This window comes from Rattus norvegicus, chromosome 3 (assembly GCF_021556685.1).
Source record: "Rattus norvegicus strain SHRSP/BbbUtx chromosome 3, alternate assembly SHRSP_T2T, whole genome shotgun sequence".
In the NCBI taxonomy this organism is placed as follows: Eukaryota; Metazoa; Chordata; class Mammalia; order Rodentia; family Muridae; genus Rattus; species Rattus norvegicus.
In genome coordinates, this window is record NC_141536.1 from 19,303,062 (window position 1) to 19,321,802 (window position 18,741).

The following is an 18,741-nucleotide window of genomic DNA, read 5'->3' on the forward strand; positions in this document are numbered from 1 at the left end:
GGCTTTGTGGTGAAGACAAGCCTTAGTCCATGGTGATCTGATAGAATGCATAGAACTATTTCAATCTCCTTGTATCAAGTGAGGCCTGTTTTGTGACCAAGTATGTGGTCAAATTTGGAGAAGGTACCATGAGGTGCTAAGAAGAAGGTATATTCTTCTGTTTTAGGATAAATGTTACATAGATATCTGTTAAATCCATTTGGTTCATAACTTCAATTAATTTCATTGTGTCTCTGTTTAGTTTCTGTTTCTGTGATCTATTCATTGATGAGAGTTGTGGGTTGAAGACTCCTACCATTATTGTGTGTGGTGTAATATATGTTTTGAAATTTAGTAAAATTTCTTTTCTCAGTGTGGGTACCTTTGCATTTGGAGCATAGAGGTTCAGAATTGAGAGTTCATCTTGGTATATCTTCCTTTGATGAATATACAGTACCCTTCCTTATATTTTTTTATAACTTTTGATTTAAATTCAGTTTTATTTCATATTAGAATGGCTAGTCCAGCTTGTTTCTTGGGACTATTTGCTTGAAATTTTTTTCTCAGCCTTTTATTCTTAGGTAGTATCAGTCTTTGTGACTGAGGTGCATTTCCTATATACAGCAAGATGCTGGGTCCTCTTTATGTATCCAGTCTGTTAGTCTATATCTTTTTATTGGGGACTTGAGTCTATTGATGTTAGGAGATATTAAGGGATAGTAATTGTTGTTTTCTGTTATTTTTGTTGGTAGAGGTGGAATTATGTTTGTGTGTCTCTCCTTTTTTGCATTTCTTAGAAGAACATTACTTTCTTGCCTTTTCTAGGGTATAGTTTCCCTCATTGTGTTGGAATTTTTCAATCTATTATCCTTCATAGGGATGGATTAGTGGAAAGATGTTGTATAAATTTTGCTTTGTCATGTAATATCTTAGTTTCTCCATTTATGTTAATTGAGAGTTTTGCTAGATATAGTAGCCTGGACTGGCATTTGTGTTCTCTTAGGGTCTGTATGACTATTGTCCGGGATATTCTAGCTTTTATATTTTTTGTTGGAAGTCTGCTTCAATTCTGATAAGTCTGCCTTTATATGTTACTTGACCTTTTTCTCTTACTGCTTTTAATATCCTTTCTTTGTTTTGTGCATTTAATGTTTTGACTATTAGGTGACGGGATGAATTTCTTTTCTGGTTCAAACTGTTTGGAGTTCTGTAGGCTGCTTGTATGCTCGTAGGCATCTCCTTCTTTAGGTTAGCAAAATTTTTTTTCTATAATTTTGTTGAAGATTTTTACTGGCCCTTTAAGTTGGAAAGTTTCATTCTCTTCTCTGCCTATTATCCTTAGGTTTGGTGTTCTCATTGTGTCCTGGATTTCCTGGATGTTTTGGGATAGGAGCTTTTTGCTCTTTGCATTTTCTTTGTCTATTGTGTCTAATGTTTTCTTTGTCTAATGTTTTCTATGGAATCTTCTGCCCCTGAGATTCTCTCTTCAATCTCTTGTATTCTGTTGATGATGCTTGAATCTATAACTCCTGTTGTCTTTCCTATGTTTTCTATATCCAGAGTTCTATCTCCCTCTGTGTTTTCTTTATTGTTTCTATTTCCATTTTTAGCTCCTGGATAGTTTTGTTCAATCCCTTCACCTGTTTTATTGTGTTTTCTGTAATTCTTTAAGGGATATTTTTGTTTCCTCTTAAAGACTTCTAGTTTTTTACCTGTGTTGTCTTATGGGTAGTAACAGGGAGTTACTTATGTCCTTCTTAAAGTCTTCTATCATCATCATGAGATCCGATTTTAAATCCAAACATAGTTTTACTGATGTGTTGGGATAGTGAGTATTTGCTATGGAGGGAGAACTGAGTTCTGATGATTCCAAGTAGCCTTGTTTTCTGTTGCTTAGGTTCCCGTGCTTGCTTTTTGCCATCTGGTTATCTCTGATTTTAGTTGGTCTTGTTGTCTCTAAATTGAGTTTGTCTTGCCTGTGAGCCTGTGAGCCTGTCATCTTTGAAGTGAAAGAGCTGCTGGTCTACAAGTTCTATCACAGGTTTTTTTGTCAGAGAGCTGTGGGACAGTCCCTGCTCTGGGCATAGATGGATAGTGGAAGGGTCCTATCCTAGGCAGCCCTGTGGCTTCCATGCCCGGCATGTTCCCAGTGGGTCTCTCTTTGGACAGTCAATAGGGAGAAAGTGGGGTCTCACCTGAGGGCTGAGGGTTTAGGAGGCAGAGTGCTCCTGGCAGAACAGATCTTTGTGGGCAGGTTTTGTGTCCAAGGGCTGTGGGAAAGCCCCAGCTCTGGGAGTAGATGGGAACTAGAAGAGATTTTAAAACATTTCAAATGTTCACACTGTAATTTGAAGGTCCAAAAACCTCTCCTAAAACAGTGTAGGTACTTCCTGGTTTTGCAGCTGCAAGTCATCATGTGGTTCACTTGCTTTGTCCCCAGATGCTGTTGAATGCCAATGATGCTAATTATTAAACTCTAATACTTTGGCAAATTCTCACATTTCAGTTGCAACCCATTTTAAATGGCTGAGTATTACCAGCATATAACATTCATAAAAATATGAATGGTGCATTTATTGCCTTGCTGTAAATCAACATCTGCTTGTTTCTACATTCTTTGATATCATCTGTTCACAGCAAATAGAAGAATAACATGAGAAAAGATAACCAGAGTACTGTGTCTGAGTTCATCCTCCTGGGGCTCCCCATCAAGCCAGAAGAACAAGGCATGTACTCTGCCCTCTTCCTGGCCATGTACCTGACCACAGTGCTGGGGAACCTGCTCATCATCCTCCTCATCAGGCTGGACTCTCACCTCCACACCCCCATGTACTTCTTTCTCAGCCACTTGGCCCTCACTGACATCTCCTTTTCATCTGTCACTGTACCCAAGATGCTGAGGAACATGCATACTCAGGATTCATCCATTCCCTATACAGAGTGTATAGCACAGATGTATTTTTTCATATTATTCACTGACCTGGACAACTTTCTTCTCACTTCAATGGCATATGATCGGTATGTGGCCATCTGTCATCCCCTGCACTACACGGCCATCATGAGAGAGGAACTCTGTATCTTACTGGTAGCAATGTCCTGGATCCTATCCTGTGTTAGTGCCCTATCTCACACCCTCCTCCTGGCCCGCCTGTCCTTCTGTGCTGACAACACCATTCCTCATTTCTTTTGCGACCTCGCTGCCTTACTGAAGCTCTCATGCTCAGACATCTCCCTCAATGAACTGGTCATTTTTACAGCAGGCACAATAGTCATTACTCTGCCATTAATATGCATCTTGATCTCCTATGGCCACATTGGGGCCACCATTCTGAAAGTTTCATCTAACAAAGGGATCTATAAAGCTTTGTCCACATGTGGCTCCCACCTCTCTGTGGTATCTCTGTATTATGGTGCAATTATTGGACTTTACCTTATACCTTCATCCAGCACTTCTAGTGACAAGGGTGTAATTGCTTCTGTGATGTACACAGTGGTCACTCCATTGCTGAACCCCTTCATTTATAGCATAAGGAACAGAGACATGAAGGAAGCTTTGAAGAAGCTCGTCAACAGGGCAGCAATCTCAACATAATGACATATTTCACATCCTTATAATAAACCTACATATCCACATATCTCCAAATATTACACCTATGATTGTCATCTCATTATGGATCATGTAATCAGTAAATATTTAATTTCTCAAAGTACATTCTGGCACACTTCTTTTCTGTTTTCCTTGTATCCCATTAATATAAAAAGTGAATTCTGTGTTAATGTTGTCAATTTATTTTGCCTCTATATTTGGAAAATTCAGTGTTAGAATTTTGAAGGGTGGGCAGGATTGATATGCAGCAAGGCAAATGAAAGTCTAGACATAGGGATAGAATAAACCAGGGATTACAATAGCACGCTAAGATCAAAGAAATTTAAAAGGTTTTGTGTTGCTAGAGCACAGATGTGTGAGATTATCATATTTGAATCTTGGTAGGTCAGTAAATGTTAGAATAATTTCAATCACTCCTTTTATTTCCTGGAAATATTTTTGTTCATAAGAATTTTTAAAAGATCCCAACATTGGTGCAGCAAGTGCATAGAACTGGGACAATATGCACTTTAAAGTAAGTATCATATCATTCCTTTGCCTCCAATTCAATACTTTCCTCATTTACAAAAATAGATATAATAAAGGTGAGCTGGGAGAAGAAAATATTTTGTGCCTTCTCTAACACCTTTTCTAACAACTCATTGTTGTGAGTTCAGTTGCTCCACTTCAGCAGTCAAGGTTTCTTGATTTGAGAACAGTAACAAAGAAAACTTCTCTGTAATTTCCCTGATTAGCATCATGTTAACAGAAAACTCAGTCCCAGCCAATTCCATGTGCATATATGATTCATATATATATATATATATATATATATGTGTGTGTGTGTGTGTGTGTGTGTGTATTCATATATAAATATATATGAATGACATAAGATTATCACATAGATACATTAATGTATCTATAATTAAGTCAAAAGATAGTGTTACTTCACTCATCTCATAGCTAGCAGCGGCCATTTAGCACATTACCTATTTTATAGCAAGCATTGAGTCTATGTCTAACCATATAGAATAAGAAAAAGACAAAACTTGGGCAACACCTTACTATAAAAATAAAATGATCATATTTTTTGCATGATTCTGTGTTACAGAACATGTGTTCATAGCTTCTTGTATCTGTTCTATCTCTGTTGATCTTCACAATAATGATATAAAAAACAGACCATTACATGTATTTTGTAGTTAAGGTTTAGTTCAATAGCATAATTACAAGAAGTATCACAAGAGGGGACTTAGGAAATGCTGTTTAGATTAGGGAAAAATATAATGATGAAGGAAATTTTCAACTCTTTTAAAGGGTGTGCAGGAGTGATATGCATGGGACAAATGACAGTCTAGACAGATTAATAGAATAAACTAAAGGTGTTATAAAAACATAAGTCCAAGAAAATTAAAAAGGGGTTGTGTTTCTAAAACACAGATATATATATATATAGATAGATATAGATATAGATATATATGTATATATGTCAAGAGGGCATCACATATTAATCTAGTAGGTTCATAAGTAATTTTTTATCCAGGAGGCAAAATGCCATATTAAGTAATATAGGCACTTGGATAATCAATGTATATATTTGGAAATTGAAAAAATTGGTCATTGTACATTGGGTAACAGACAATAAGTGGGTGAATATCATGATATGAAGATGGAAAGAGTATAATTCGGAGGCATACCGCACAGGTCATAGTAATGAAGGGAAGCTTCATTACATCTGAGGAAAGCTCTCATTTTTGGCTTTGTGAACAGATATTAAGAATGGAAACCTAGGTGGCTGGGATGATTTTGATTATGTTGAATAACCTTAGGGAATTTGGGGAGTAACTTGAAGACTGGCAGCTTTAACACTATGAGTTCTAAGCAAATAAAAGTAGGTACCTTAAATAGGGATGATGAGCAAGCAAACTTATCACTCATATTTGATCCCAGAGAAAAATCTCTTTGCATAATCAAGGTGCGAACACTTAGCAATAATTTGTACTGCTGTATAAATCATTGCCTTATCAACAACACATTAGGAATGGGTGACTTTAAGGAGGTAGAAGTTTAAACTTTACAGCCCGGGATAAAGTTTATGTATCAAGAAAGAAATATATTTAGAATTTTTAATACAGTAGTAGCTAGCTTGCCTGTGTGGAAGAGTGTTAGACAGTTGACCATGGAGAAATAATCAGCCCTTGGTGGTTCTCTATATCCTGAGCTGACAGAATCATCGGGGAAACCAAAGTGAGCACACAATCTGATCCCCTTGGTTTGGCATCTACTACATTGGTTATTGCATCTGATACATTTTTCCAGCTTATCATATTCAATCTTCCAACTCATCTTATTAAATAGAACCACTGAACTGAGTGTTTATGTTCAGTCTGAGAATCTAACACTCAGAGACTGAGAATTGTGTGTTAAAGGCCAACTTAGGCTACAACGAATATAAAGTTAGCCTGGGTTGTATATCAAGGCCTATCTTAAATAAAAAAGACAGAATAGAGAAAAGAAAAAGTAAACAAGACATTAAATTAGTAAATATTATTTTCTATAGTCTTTATACAAGGGAAGACTAAAGTTCAATGAGGATAAGTAACTTGACATCAATCTTGTACTTAATATGTATGAAACCTTAAATGAGAAGAAAGTTGTTTGATACAGACTGTGTTTCTTCACTGAACATTACTCTTGTATTTAAGAAGATAAAATTCTCCTATGAAAAAGGAGCCTCTTTAGGGCCCCTTTCATGTCCTTATTTCTTAGGCTGTAGATGAAGGGGTTCAACATGGGAGTTACCACAGTATACATTGCAGCAGCTGCAATATCTTTTTCTGTAGAGACTACAGAGGGAGGGGACAGGTAGGCACTGAAGAGTGTTCCATAGAAAACACAGACCACACAAAGGTGGGAGCTACAGGTAGAAAATGCCTTTGTACCCCCACCAGGGGTTCGAACCCTCAGGATGGCAAATACAATGTGGATATAGGAGATAACAATACATATAAAAGGGAGCATGAGCACTGTACCTCCTAAGGCAAAAACCATGAGTTCATTGACATAAGTGTCAGAGCATGAGAGTTTCAGAACAGGAGTAATGTCACAAAAAAAGTGAGCTATTTCCCCAACAACACAGAAGGACAGTCGAGCCATGAGGAGAGTATGAGTTAGGGCAACTATGTTAGTGAGAACCCAGCACAGGGCAAGCATCAGGACACAGACTCTGGCCCTCATGATTGTGGAATAGTGGAGGGGGTGACAGATAGCTACATAGCGATCATAGGCCATCACAGCCAGGAAGAAGCTGTCCAGATCACCAAACATCAGGAAGAAATACATCTGTGTGAGACAACCAGTATAGGAGATGGTATGGCGCTGAGTCTGAACATTAAACAACATCTTGGTCACTGTAGATGATATTAAACCCATGTCAGCAAAGGACAGGTTGGCCAAAAAGAAGTACATAGGAGTGTGAAGGTGTGGGTCTGAGCCAATGGCCATGATGATGAGTACATTCCCAGTCAAGGTGACAAGATACATACATAGAAAAAGTCCATAGAGTAGCTGCTGTTGCTCTGGAAATCCTGATATTCCTTGTAGGAAAAATTCAGAGACACTGGACTGGTTTTCCATGAGTATAGAGCATCTGTAGGTCAGAAAAGACAGTCAGAATGTAGAGTTGAGTCTCAAGATACAGGCACTGGCCTCTGATCTATCAACATCCACATCTGTATTTCAATTCACTACTCCTAGTGCAAATGTTTCCTACTATTTGGATTTAATGCCTTTCATTTTCTCCTGAAGAATTCCTTACTTTCTACTGTCCCTCTCTCTTCCCCGGTGCAGTCTGTGATACAAGGAGCATTCATCCAATGAGGGTCATCTTCCAGAGGCATGGTCATCTCTATGACTACCCAGCCTTAGTCAAATCAAGCCCTATTAGTTCTTCTATCATGCTAGAATATGCTAATGTGAACAAAATTATATATTCTTTCTTGAGATTATCTGAAAATGTGCAAAAGAAAGTCCTTCATGATGACCCATTTTATAATAAATGGCAGTTGAATGATTCATTCTCTCAATCTTTGATCCTTTTTTCAGATAAAAATAACAAGGCCTTAGAGCTTTTCTTCAACAACATCGCCATGTTCCTAAAACGCTTTTTAATCAGAGTTCACTTCTAAAGAGAAATCTATCTGGAAACCAAAGGATTCTCTGAAGTAGTGTTTAGATTTCTAAGTCAAAATTTCAAACTTTCCCAAGAGGAGAATATGAGAATGATTACAGGCCTGTGAACCTATAAAATTTACACACACCGAATTGACTATCACATCTCCAAATTTCACAACTTTTACAAGAGATAAGGAGTTACCACCAATGTTGTCTCTGGTTTAATTAATCAATTATAATTAATCACAACAGAAGCGTGATTCCTCAAAAAGATTAGACTCCAGTGACTGAACACATTCAAATAACCACATTCTCAGAGGAAAAGATTCTCCTAAGAGCCAATGCATTTTAAATTTCTTCAAGACAAAGAATGCAGGCTCTCTGATAATTCCATGAATCCTTGACTTACAGAACCCCTATTTCCATATAAATATTTGTTTCCTTTCTTTATTTCAAAGGGCTTGTGTGTTATTTTAGAGAAAACATAAAATGAATCCATCATTTTATCACTATATAAAAGAGTGGGAGACTCCATGAAGGGGGACACCATTTGGAATATAAGTAGATAAAATAATTTATTTTTAAAAGGGACATTTAAAATATTTATTTATTTATTTATTTATTTATTTATTTATTAGGGGTTGTATTATGCATGTGTGCATGTGCATACATGCCTACTTCTACCTGCACCAGTGTAAAGATCAGAGGACAACTTACAACAGCCTGTTCTCTCCTTCTACCATGTGGATTCTAAGGATCCAACCCGGATAAGCAAGCTTGGCAGTAGGGGCTCTTACCTACAAGCTACTTTTACCACTATAAGTCCACATGTTTTTGCATTCTGTCTTTTTGATATTCAGATTAATACTTTGGATTTGCACCTCTTGCTCTATTTCCTAGTTTTACTTTTCCCTGAAAATCTTTGTCATCCTTTTTGGAATCTTCCTCTCAGAAATGTCTGCATGTCTTTGAGACATCAGTGACGTGTTTCCATGAATTGGTTTACCTCCTGTCATCCAAGTCAAGCAGTCCCTTCACTTACCACCACTGCCTCTTCATCTATTGCATCAGTCAACAAGTGTGAGACAGGTGAGCCTTATGGTAAACGTACTTCAGGACATGGACCTGGTATGCTGTAACAGTTTACGTCAAGTTCCCATGCTCGCTGCTACCCTGTACACTGAGAAGAAAGCCACACAAAAGTATTTATACAGAAAGAGAGACTCATAATCCTCCTGACAAGGTTTTTAACAGGATTGACAGTAATCAGGGTTCTGAGGATAGAATATCAAAATCAAATAGCAAATAGACCAAAGCAAAAGTCAAATCATTCAATGTATATGAGATACTATGTAGAAGAACTAGAAACTTGAAGGAAAGAATGCCAGGGTTCTAGATGAAGAGGAGTTCACAAAGTGAAGAAATGATCACAAAGACAATTCAAGGTCATAGTTGAATGCAAAGCTGCAAGAGACATAGTTTCATTTATCTGCTTTAAGAGGAAAATCCAGAAAAATGAGTTTCTTTGCTGAAAACTCTTTTTTTTTCAAGTTTGACTCATTTATTGTATTTGTTTATTTCTGCAGAGGAAGGGTCTGATCAAGTCACTGATGTGTAATCAAACCCTCAGTTCCAGGTTAGCCAAGAATTGAGACTCAGACTCCATCTCCACAGAGTCACAGTGAATGGCCAGTTACCAGCATCACAAGGACAGAGTGCCAGTGTGAGACAGAACTTCTGATTCCACTTGAACAAAGTTTCGAGAAATTTTCATGTATTTTATGTTTTCAGTTGGAAGCCTTATCTGACAGACACAGAGCTGCTGTTTCATCAGACTAATAAGTCCTAGAAAAGAGTTGAACAAACTCTGCTTTCAGTGCCAATAGATATAGGAAGTCATAAAACAGAGTTCCCCAGAGCCTTGTTAGTGAATAGTTATGATACCCAAATCCGCTGTCCCTATTAGAACTGACAAAATTAGTGCAGCACGGGGTGACATTGAAATTGAGATGTTTTACTGTTTTCTTTATACATATCATTAAGCGCTTTAACCACTATATTGGTTGATAATAACGATCTATAGTAGCAGTTCTCAAACTGTGTATTGCATGTCAAATACTTATACTACAATTCACAACTAGCAAAATTACAGTTGTGTAGCAGTAACAAAATAATTTTATGGCTGGGGTCACCACAACATGAGGAACTATCTTAAATGGCCACAGCATTGGGAAGGCTGAGAACCATTGATCTATAGTAAAACATGCTTTCTAGGAAGACACACCTGGATTTTGGCAACAAGGTCCCTTTGATTACAAGCTCCTTCACAAATGAAATTTAAAAAGCTTCTACCACTTTTCTTGAAAGTTTCTCATGTTTTTGAGTAAAGCACCTATTTCGTTTATCTCATCCAATTATGTTTTGTAAGAGATTTTTAAAAGACAAAATTCACGAAGAGAAGAGTAATAAAAATAACAAAATGTTTGAAGTCAGAAGCTAGATGGACCTGTGAACCAGAATATTTCCATAATTGGTAATAAATTTTAGATGCTTTCCCCAGCTATGGACTTTTGAACTCCTCTCTGTTTACTTTAGGACCCTTAAAAAAACCTTAAACATCAAAATGGTAATTTGGTACTGGGGAGATGACTCTCAGTGGTTAGGAGCATTTGGTGCTCTTAAAGAGGACCCAGATTTAGTTCCCAATACCCATGTGATATCTCAAATCCTCCTCAAATCTGACTCCAGGATCATCAATACTGTCTTCTGAATTCCACTTATTCTGCATATATGTAAAGGTTAGCTTGTTTGCTGTCATCCATAGTCTCTAGTTCTTTGTGAAAACAATAGGTCAACTACAGCAATTGAGATGTCATGCACAGGACTTATGTAAACTTAAGCTATACAAAATTCCAGTCTTGGGGATGGGGATAGATGTCAAGTCTCATTTGGAACTGTTGGGAAATGATAGGTTCTAAAAGAGGAAGAATTTTGTTTTCTTCCAGAGTGGAGTCAACCCATGCCAGTGAATGGTAAAATCTAAGATTATATAAGCAGCACCAAAACTTGTGTATTTTTTTAAAATGCAGACATTGAAATTGTCTTTCATTGTTGAAGTTTTGTATGGTTTAGGTATCAGAGTGACTGTGACCTCATAGAATAAATTTGGCAATATTGTGGAACAGTTTGAGAAATGTTGGTATTAGTGCTTTTTTAAAAATATGGTAGAATTCCTCACTAAAACCATCTGGTTCTGAGCTTTTATTGGATTGGGAGACTTTTAATGACTGCTTCTATTTCATTGGGGATTATGGTTCTATTTAAATTGTTTATCTGATCTTTACCAACCCTACATGAATCAGAGAACTGATACCTAAAATATATAAAGAATTCAAGGCATTAAACATCAATATACCAAATAACCCAGTTAATAAGTGGGGTACAAAACTAAACACAATTCTTCACAGAGGACTCTCTAATGTCTGGGAAGCACTTAAAGAAATGTCCAATTTCCTTAGTCATCAGGAAAATGCAAATCAAAATTAGATTCCTGAGATTCCATCTTCCAGAAGGAGTCAGATCAAAGAGTTCATGTGGGCAAAACAGTGGAGCAAGGGGAACATTCCTCCTTTGATGGTAGGAATGCAAACTTGTATAATCACTTTGGAAAACAATTTGATTTTGTTGTTGTTGTTGTTGTTGGAGGGTCCTACTGCTAAAGGTTGCAGTTCACCATGTCTGGACAGCTTTCTGAGTTCTATATAAAATGGAGGAATCCTTTCCGCCATTGGGGCTCCCTACTCTCTGCCTGGCCTTATTTGGTAGATGTCCCTAGGCATTGTTGCAGGACTTACCTTAATTATGACCTTCAATGTAATTCCCTAAAAGAACATTCCCCAGGCTTCCTGTATTATAATGGGGTTATTGTGCTCCCATGCAGATGATAGAAATGTGATGCCTAATGCAAATGAAGCATAACAGAACCTCTCACCACCTAGTTGCTGCCCTCTGCCTATATGTTCCCCTCACCCTGGAAGAAAAAGTTGAACTTCCTTGTTGAAGCTGATTCCTGTAATTTACCATTCAACTGTACTCACAGACTGTCAGAACCTGGTTCTTTGACTCTGCTCCCATTGGCCAACAACCCCCAAGGAAAAGGGAAAACCACGCTTTCTCAGAAAATTGAGAATAGGTCTACCTCAAGACCCAGCTATACTACTCCTGGACATATACTCAAATGATGTTGAACAATACCCAAGGACACTTGGCAACTGTGTTCATATCAGCTTGTGAAAGCTAGAAAGTGGAAATAATATAGATGTCCTTCAGCTGAAGAATAAAGAAAATACTTACATAATAGAATTTTACCCAGGTATTAAAAACAAAGACATCATGAAAATCCTGAGTGAGGTAACCCAGACCCAGAAAAATAAACATGATATGTACTAATTAAAAGTAGATAGTAGCCATAAAGCACAGGATAACCATGCTATAATCCACACACCCAAAGGAACTAAGTAATGAGGAGGGACTAATTGAGAATGCTTGAGTCAAACTGAGAGGGGGAAATGAAATAGACATTATAGGTGGAGAGAGAGAGAAAATTTGGTGAAGGAGGAAATTTCGAGGGTAACAAGAAGACCGAGTGTTAGGAGGACTGACAGAGAGAGAACTGGAATCATATTGGGGGCATCTCTGGGATGAGCTAGAAACCTAGGACAATGGAAACTCCCAATATTAGGGTGAACCCACTTCTTAAGACTCCTAAAAATAGAGGATATGGAACTGAAATGGCCACTTCCTGTAGCCAGGCAAGATTTCCAATGGAAGGATGGGGTCCACAACCCAACCATTAAATCTTCAAACCAAAATTTGCCCTGCCTACAAGTAGTGCAGAAATAAAGATTGAGCACTTCAATATCTGGCACAATTTGAGACCCATCCCATGGGCAAGAACCAATCTCTGACACTATTAATGATATGCTGTTATACTTGCAGACAGGAACCTAGCATACTTGTCCTTTTAAAGCCTCCACCCAAGGAACTAACAAAGACAGATGCAAATATCCACAGCCAAACATAAGACAGAGTTCCTGGAGTTTTGTGAAAGAGTTGGGGGAAGTATTAAGGGACCCATGAGGATAGGGACTCCACAAGAAGAGCAACAGAGGCAACTAATATGGACCCTTTGGGGCTCCCAGAGACTGAGTAATCAACTAAATAGCGTACATAGGTTGGACTTAGCTTACATTCACATATGTAGCAGATGTGCAGCTTTGTCTTCATGTAGGTCCACAAATAAATGAACCAGGGCTGTCCCTGACTCTGTTGCCTGCCTGTGGATCCTGTTCCCCTAACTAGGATGCCTTGCCTGTCCTCAGTGGAAAAGGATATTCCTAGTACAGCTGTGACTTGATGTACCAGAGTGGGTTGTCAGAGGAGAAGGGGAGGGGAGTTGGGAGAATGGCTATGTAAGGGAGTACTGGGAGGAAAGGAGTGGCTGCAATTGAGATATAAATAAATAATAAATAAATGGAAAAATATGTGCATCCATGAAGATGGAGCAGAAATGAGGGAATGTCCAAACAATGACTGGTCCACCTTGAGATCCATACTGTAAGAGAGAGCCCACCCCTGACACTGTTAGTAATTTTCTGCTGTACTTGAAGACAGGAACATAGCATAACTCTCATCTGAGATGGAAAAAGATGCAAAGACCCACAGCTAAACATTAGGCAGAGCTTAGGGGATATTGTGGAAGAAGGAGAAAAATGACTGAAGAAGCCAGAAAGGTCAAGGACAGTACTAGAAAACCTAAAGAATCAAGTAACCTGGGACCATAGGGTCTCACTGAGATTGAACCACCAACCAGAGAGCATGCATGGGACAGACCTAGGCCCTCTACACATACTGAACAGATGTGCAGCTTGGTCTTCATTTTGGGCAACTAACAGCAGGAGGCAGGGCTGTCTCTGACTGTGCTGTCTGTCTTTGGATACCTTTCTCCTAACTGGACTGTCTTGACTAACCTCAGTAGAAGATATACCTAGTCCTACTGTAGCTTGATATGCCAAGGGCAGTTGATATGCATAGGAGGCCTCCCCAAATCTGAGGGGAAAGAGATGGGAAGATGAAGGGAGGAGACGTAAGAGAGAAGGGGAAGAAGAAAAAGGAAGGGACCCTGGGATCAGGATGTAAAATAAACAAATTAATTAATGAATTAAAAAATACAAGTTGTATGAGTATGTATATAATGGAAGGTGTGGATCTGTGATGAAATGGAGAGAATACTGAAGGTACCATATATGAAAGTCTAAAAAATTAATACCTTTTAAAAAACTATTGAGCATAATATGGTTTGTCTATAATCTCAGTAAGGGGAAGGTGGGAAAAGAGTATCTTTGGGGCTAACAGACCAACCAGTCTAGTCAATCAATGATCTCAAGTTTCAGTGAGAGACCCTGTATGTTGAATATGTTCTTCTAGCTAGACTGCCTTGCCTAGCATCAGCGGAAGATGAAGTGCGTAGCCTCAGAGATGCTTGACGTGCAAGGTGGAGTATACCCAGGGGAAAACCACACACTCAGAAAAGGGAAGGTTGGGGGGTAGGGAAAGGATTGTGGGGTAATGAACAGGAGGGAGACAGTGAGTGGGATATAAAGTGAATAATTAAAAAAATGAATTAAAAAATATAAGGCGGAAAAATAACTGAGGATGAAAATACCCTTAAATTGAATTCTGACCCTCATACTCAGATATCATGTGCACCTACTCGTAAACACAAACACACACACACACACACACACACACACACACACACACACACACACACACACACACACACACACACATACACACACCAAAAAAAGTCATAGAGTTCAGAAGCAAGAGATTTTGCTTATCACTCATAACATTCAGTTTGGTTCATTATGGACACTGAATCATATTTTCTTCAAGGGAACCAGAAAAGCAAAAATCTTTGTAGGCACCAAGTTCCTACTGGTTATTTGTCATTAATAGCATGCATTCTCCAAGGGTTTATTCTTATGTGTGCTGCAACAAGTAGTTCCATTCCCAGAAGAGCACCAAGGAATAAAGCAATTATATTTCACTCTCTCTAATTTGAGCTGGGAATGGGTACATTGCCCCTTAGGTGATCTTGGAAGTTTGAAAGCTTATAACCCATTCCAGTTTTTCAGCAGTTCTGACCAAAAGTATATTGATATAATCTATCTTGCTTGAGTATTAGTTTGTAATTCTTTTGCCCACTGAAGTGTGATATGGATGTCCTAAGAGATTCAATCTGTTTTAACAACTTCTATGTCATCTTGAAATGAATGGAAGGATTTTACCATCATTTTATTTTTGGCTGGAAGTATCTATTCCCATCACCTAAGAGATCACACAGAAGAAGGTATGGAGATGTATGTTGTCATACTCAAAGTATCTGTGTGTTTCAGTGTATGCCAAGGTGTATTATTAGCTGTGATTCCTATGTTTAATATTGTATGCCAGTAACCTAAACTGGAAATTTGTATTGAACATTCTGTCTAAATTTTTAGATGATACCACAAAAATAAATGTATATATAACAATTTCATTGAAAATGAGCCATATTTACTTCCTGAAAAAAGAGTGGAAAATACCCCTTTTTGCTTACCTTTATTTCTCAGTACATGGTGCTGGGTTTTCTTCCAAATTTACTGCACATCCTTTCAATTTTATTTGTCTTTATTTAATTTTTGCTGCCACAATCCAGGCATAAGCAAATGAGTTATGTCTAAGTTATTGAAGCAACTATAGGTTCTTATGGACAACACCGCTCTACAATTTTGCTCTCCACATTAGCAGACAGAAAGATATTTAGAAATGTGGTTACTTCTTTTGTTAAACATGTTCTTTGGTGAACCAATATTTTTTACTTTGCAGAGACTAGAAGTAGAATATTCTAAACTGGAAAGAACTTTCATAAACTAGCTTCCCAGTAATTCTTCAACCTTATACATTTCCAGGATGAACATGAGCTCAAATTTCGTAGCTTTTTTTATTGGATATTTTATGTATTTACATTTCAAATGTTATCTCCTTTTCCCCTGTCCCATTCCCACTCCCCTCCTTCTATGAAGTTGCTCCCACTCTCACCCACCCACTCCCAACTCAACACAGTGGAATTCCCCATACATTGGGGAAGCAAGCCTTCACAAGACAAAGGGCTTCTCCTCCTATTGATGTCAAACAATGCCATCCTCCACTACATATCCAGCTAGAGATGGCAGCCCCTCCATGTATGCTCTTTGGTTGGTGAATTAATTCCTGGGATCTCTGGATAGGGGGTATACTTACTTGATATTGTTTTTCTTTCTGTGGGATTGCAAACTCCTTCAGCTTCTTTAGTTCTTTCTCTAACTCCTCCATTGGGGTCCCCATGCTCATTCCGATGGTTAGCTACAAGCATCCTCATCTGTATCAGTAAGGCTCTGGCAGAGTCTCTCAGGAGACATCCATATAAGGCTCCTGTCAGCAAGCACTTGTTGGCATCAGCAAGTAACTGGGTTAGGTGGCTGCATATGGGATGCCATGTGTGGCAGTCTTTGGATTGCTTTTCCTTCGATCTCTACTTCATTCTTTGTCCTGTTATTTCCTCCTGTGTATATTTTTAAGAAGGACTTAGCAACCACATTTTTGGTTTTGCTTCTTCTTGAGCTTTATATGTATGCTCTGTGAATTGTTTCTTGGGTATTCTGAGCTTTAGGGCTAATATCCACTTATCAGTGAATACATAACATATGTGTTCTTTTGTGATTGGATTACCCCACTTAGGATAGTATTTTCTGGTTCCATTCATTCGTCTAAGGATTTCATGTAGTCATTGTTTTTAATACCTGAGTAGTACTCCATTGTGTGGATGTACCACATTTTCTGTATCCATTCCTCTGTTGAAGGACATCTGGGTTCTTTCTAGCTTCTGGCTATTATAAATAAAGCTACTATTAACATAGTGGAACATGTGTACTTATTATATGTCAGAGCAGCATTTGGGTATATGCCCAGGAGTTGTATAGCTGGGTTCTTAGGTAGTGCTATGTCCAAATTTCTGAGAAACCACCAGACTGCTTTCAAGAGTGGTTGTATCCCCCTGTCAGCAGACACTAGTGATTCTCTTGGCCTTATATCTTAAGTACTTAATCTTGGATTTCCATAATGAATACCCAAAACAGTACTTTCCAGCATCTCCAAAAATTATGGGGTTGATGTGCCTTGACCAGATGATCATTACTATGTTAGTATTGCCAAACACTGTTGAGTTGGGGTTAAATGAACAGAGAGGCTGGTTTTAAAATGTGGGGAATGTTACATAACAGCCACAGCACTTCTTTTTCACTTTTCTATTTTGTTCATTTCTAGAAAAGGAGAAAATGAGCTGCATCAGAAGGAATAATCATAGTATCACATCTGAGTTCATCCTCCTGGGGCTCCCTATCAATCCAGAAATGAATGACATGTACTCTGCCCTCTTCCTGGCCATGTACCTGACCACAGTGCTGGGGAACCTGCTCATCATCCTGCTCATCAGGCTGGACTCTCATCTCCACACCCCCATGTACTTCTTCCTCAGTCACTTGGCCTTCACAGACATCTCTTTCTCCTCAGTCACAGCTCCAAAGATGCTTGTGAATATGTTGACGCACAGTCAGTCCATCTCATACACTGGGTGCATTTCCCAGATGTATTTTTTCCTATTTTTTGGAGATCTCGATAGCTTTCTTCTGACCTCCATGGCCTATGACAGATATGTAGCTATCTGCCACCCTCTGCACTATACCACTATCATGAGTCAGAGCCTTTGTGTCCTACTGTTAATTATGTGCTGGGTCTTGTCCTTTGCCAGTGCCATTTTGCATACCCTTCTACTTACCTGTCTCTCTTTCTGTGGGGACAATACTCTGCCCCACTTCTTCTGTGATCTCTCTGCTCTGCTTAAGCTGTCGAGCTCAGATACCACCATCAATGAACTGGTTATCTTCACTGTAGGAGTGGTGATCATAACTGTGCCATTGATATGTATTCTGGTTTCTTATGGATACATTGGGGCCACTATCCTAAGAACTCCCTCCACCAAGGGAATCTTCAAAGCCTTGTCCACATGTGGCTCTCACCTCTCTGTGGTTTCTCTGTACTATGGAGCCATTATTGGGCTATACTCTTTTCCTTCACCTAAGGACAATAATAACAAGGATGTAATTGTGGCTGTGATGTACACTGTGGTCACACCCATGCTGAATCCCTTTATCTACAGTCTAAGGAATCGAGACATAAAAGGAGCACTGAGAAATATGCTCAGTAAGAGAGCAAGTTCACAGTGATGGGTGTGATCTTTCCTATTGACTGACATAAGGCCTTTCACACCCACTTATGCATCTTTCCCTTTCTGAATTACTATAGCAGGGGTTTTTGATGAAGCTTTTTATATTTTTGGAGTCTGTGTTTTTCAGAATAGTTTTGCTCCTATATAATTGATGTCAGTTTTTAAAGTCTTAAAAGAAATTTTTCTAAACATACAAGTATATCATTTTTCCTTTGCACGGTACACATTTTACAGACATTTAAAATCCTAATGTAATCCCAGCTTTTGTTCATTTTTCATGAGTAGTTTGTAATCTCTTAAAACAAAGATTTTTCTTTCCCAAGGTATCACAAAGTGTATGCTGAGAGGTTCACAGTTTCATTTTTATTTTCTTTTATAATAAACTTGGGAACGAAAGCTTCATTTTATTATTTATTGTTTTTGTAGATTTATTTACTTTACAATTGTGAATCCTTTGTCTACCTGTATATATGTATGTGCATATACATTCCTGGTCAGAGGAGCATTGGATCCCCTAAAACTGGTGTTCCAAATGGTTTTGAGCTACCATCTGGGTGCTGGAAATTGAACTTGGGTTCTGTGGAAGAACAGCCTCTGCTCTTAACTTCTGAGCCATCTCTCTAGCTCCATTTTTTTT

At 38.3% G+C, this 18,741-nt stretch overlaps 3 protein-coding genes across 9 annotated transcripts in view; 2 read left to right on the forward strand and 1 right to left on the reverse strand.

Moving 5' to 3' along the window:
• Or1j4 (olfactory receptor family 1 subfamily J member 4) overlaps nt 1-3,756 on the forward strand; it is a 47,698-nt gene extending 43,942 nt beyond the window's left edge. For 5 of the 6 annotated variants that reach the window (XM_087653692.1, XM_087653694.1, XM_087653691.1 and 2 more), the window contains one exon: nt 2,617-3,756. In XM_087653692.1, coding sequence (XP_087509818.1) covers nt 2,633-3,571 — 939 coding nt within the window. In that variant the 5' untranslated portion in view covers nt 2,617-2,632 and the 3' untranslated portion in view covers nt 3,572-3,756. Of the gene's footprint in view, nt 1-2,616 lie in introns of those variants that run through there. The other variant, NM_001000826.1, reaches the window with a different exon arrangement.
• The window catches only part of Or1j20 (olfactory receptor family 1 subfamily J member 20), a 62,454-nt gene extending 43,942 nt beyond the window's left edge, over nt 1-18,512 (forward strand). The window contains exon 3 of one of the 2 annotated variants that reach the window (XM_087651500.1): nt 17,144-18,512. In XM_087651500.1, coding sequence (XP_087507626.1) covers nt 17,144-18,102 — 959 coding nt within the window. In that variant the 3' untranslated portion in view covers nt 18,103-18,512. 2 annotated transcript variants of the gene reach the window in all.
• Or1n1 (olfactory receptor family 1 subfamily N member 1) lies at nt 6,266-7,201 on the reverse strand. Its single transcript, NM_020106.1, is given in 1 exon segment — nt 6,266-7,201. A coding segment is annotated over 1 exon segment (936 nt).
• Nucleotides 18,513-18,741: the final 229 nt, after the last annotated feature.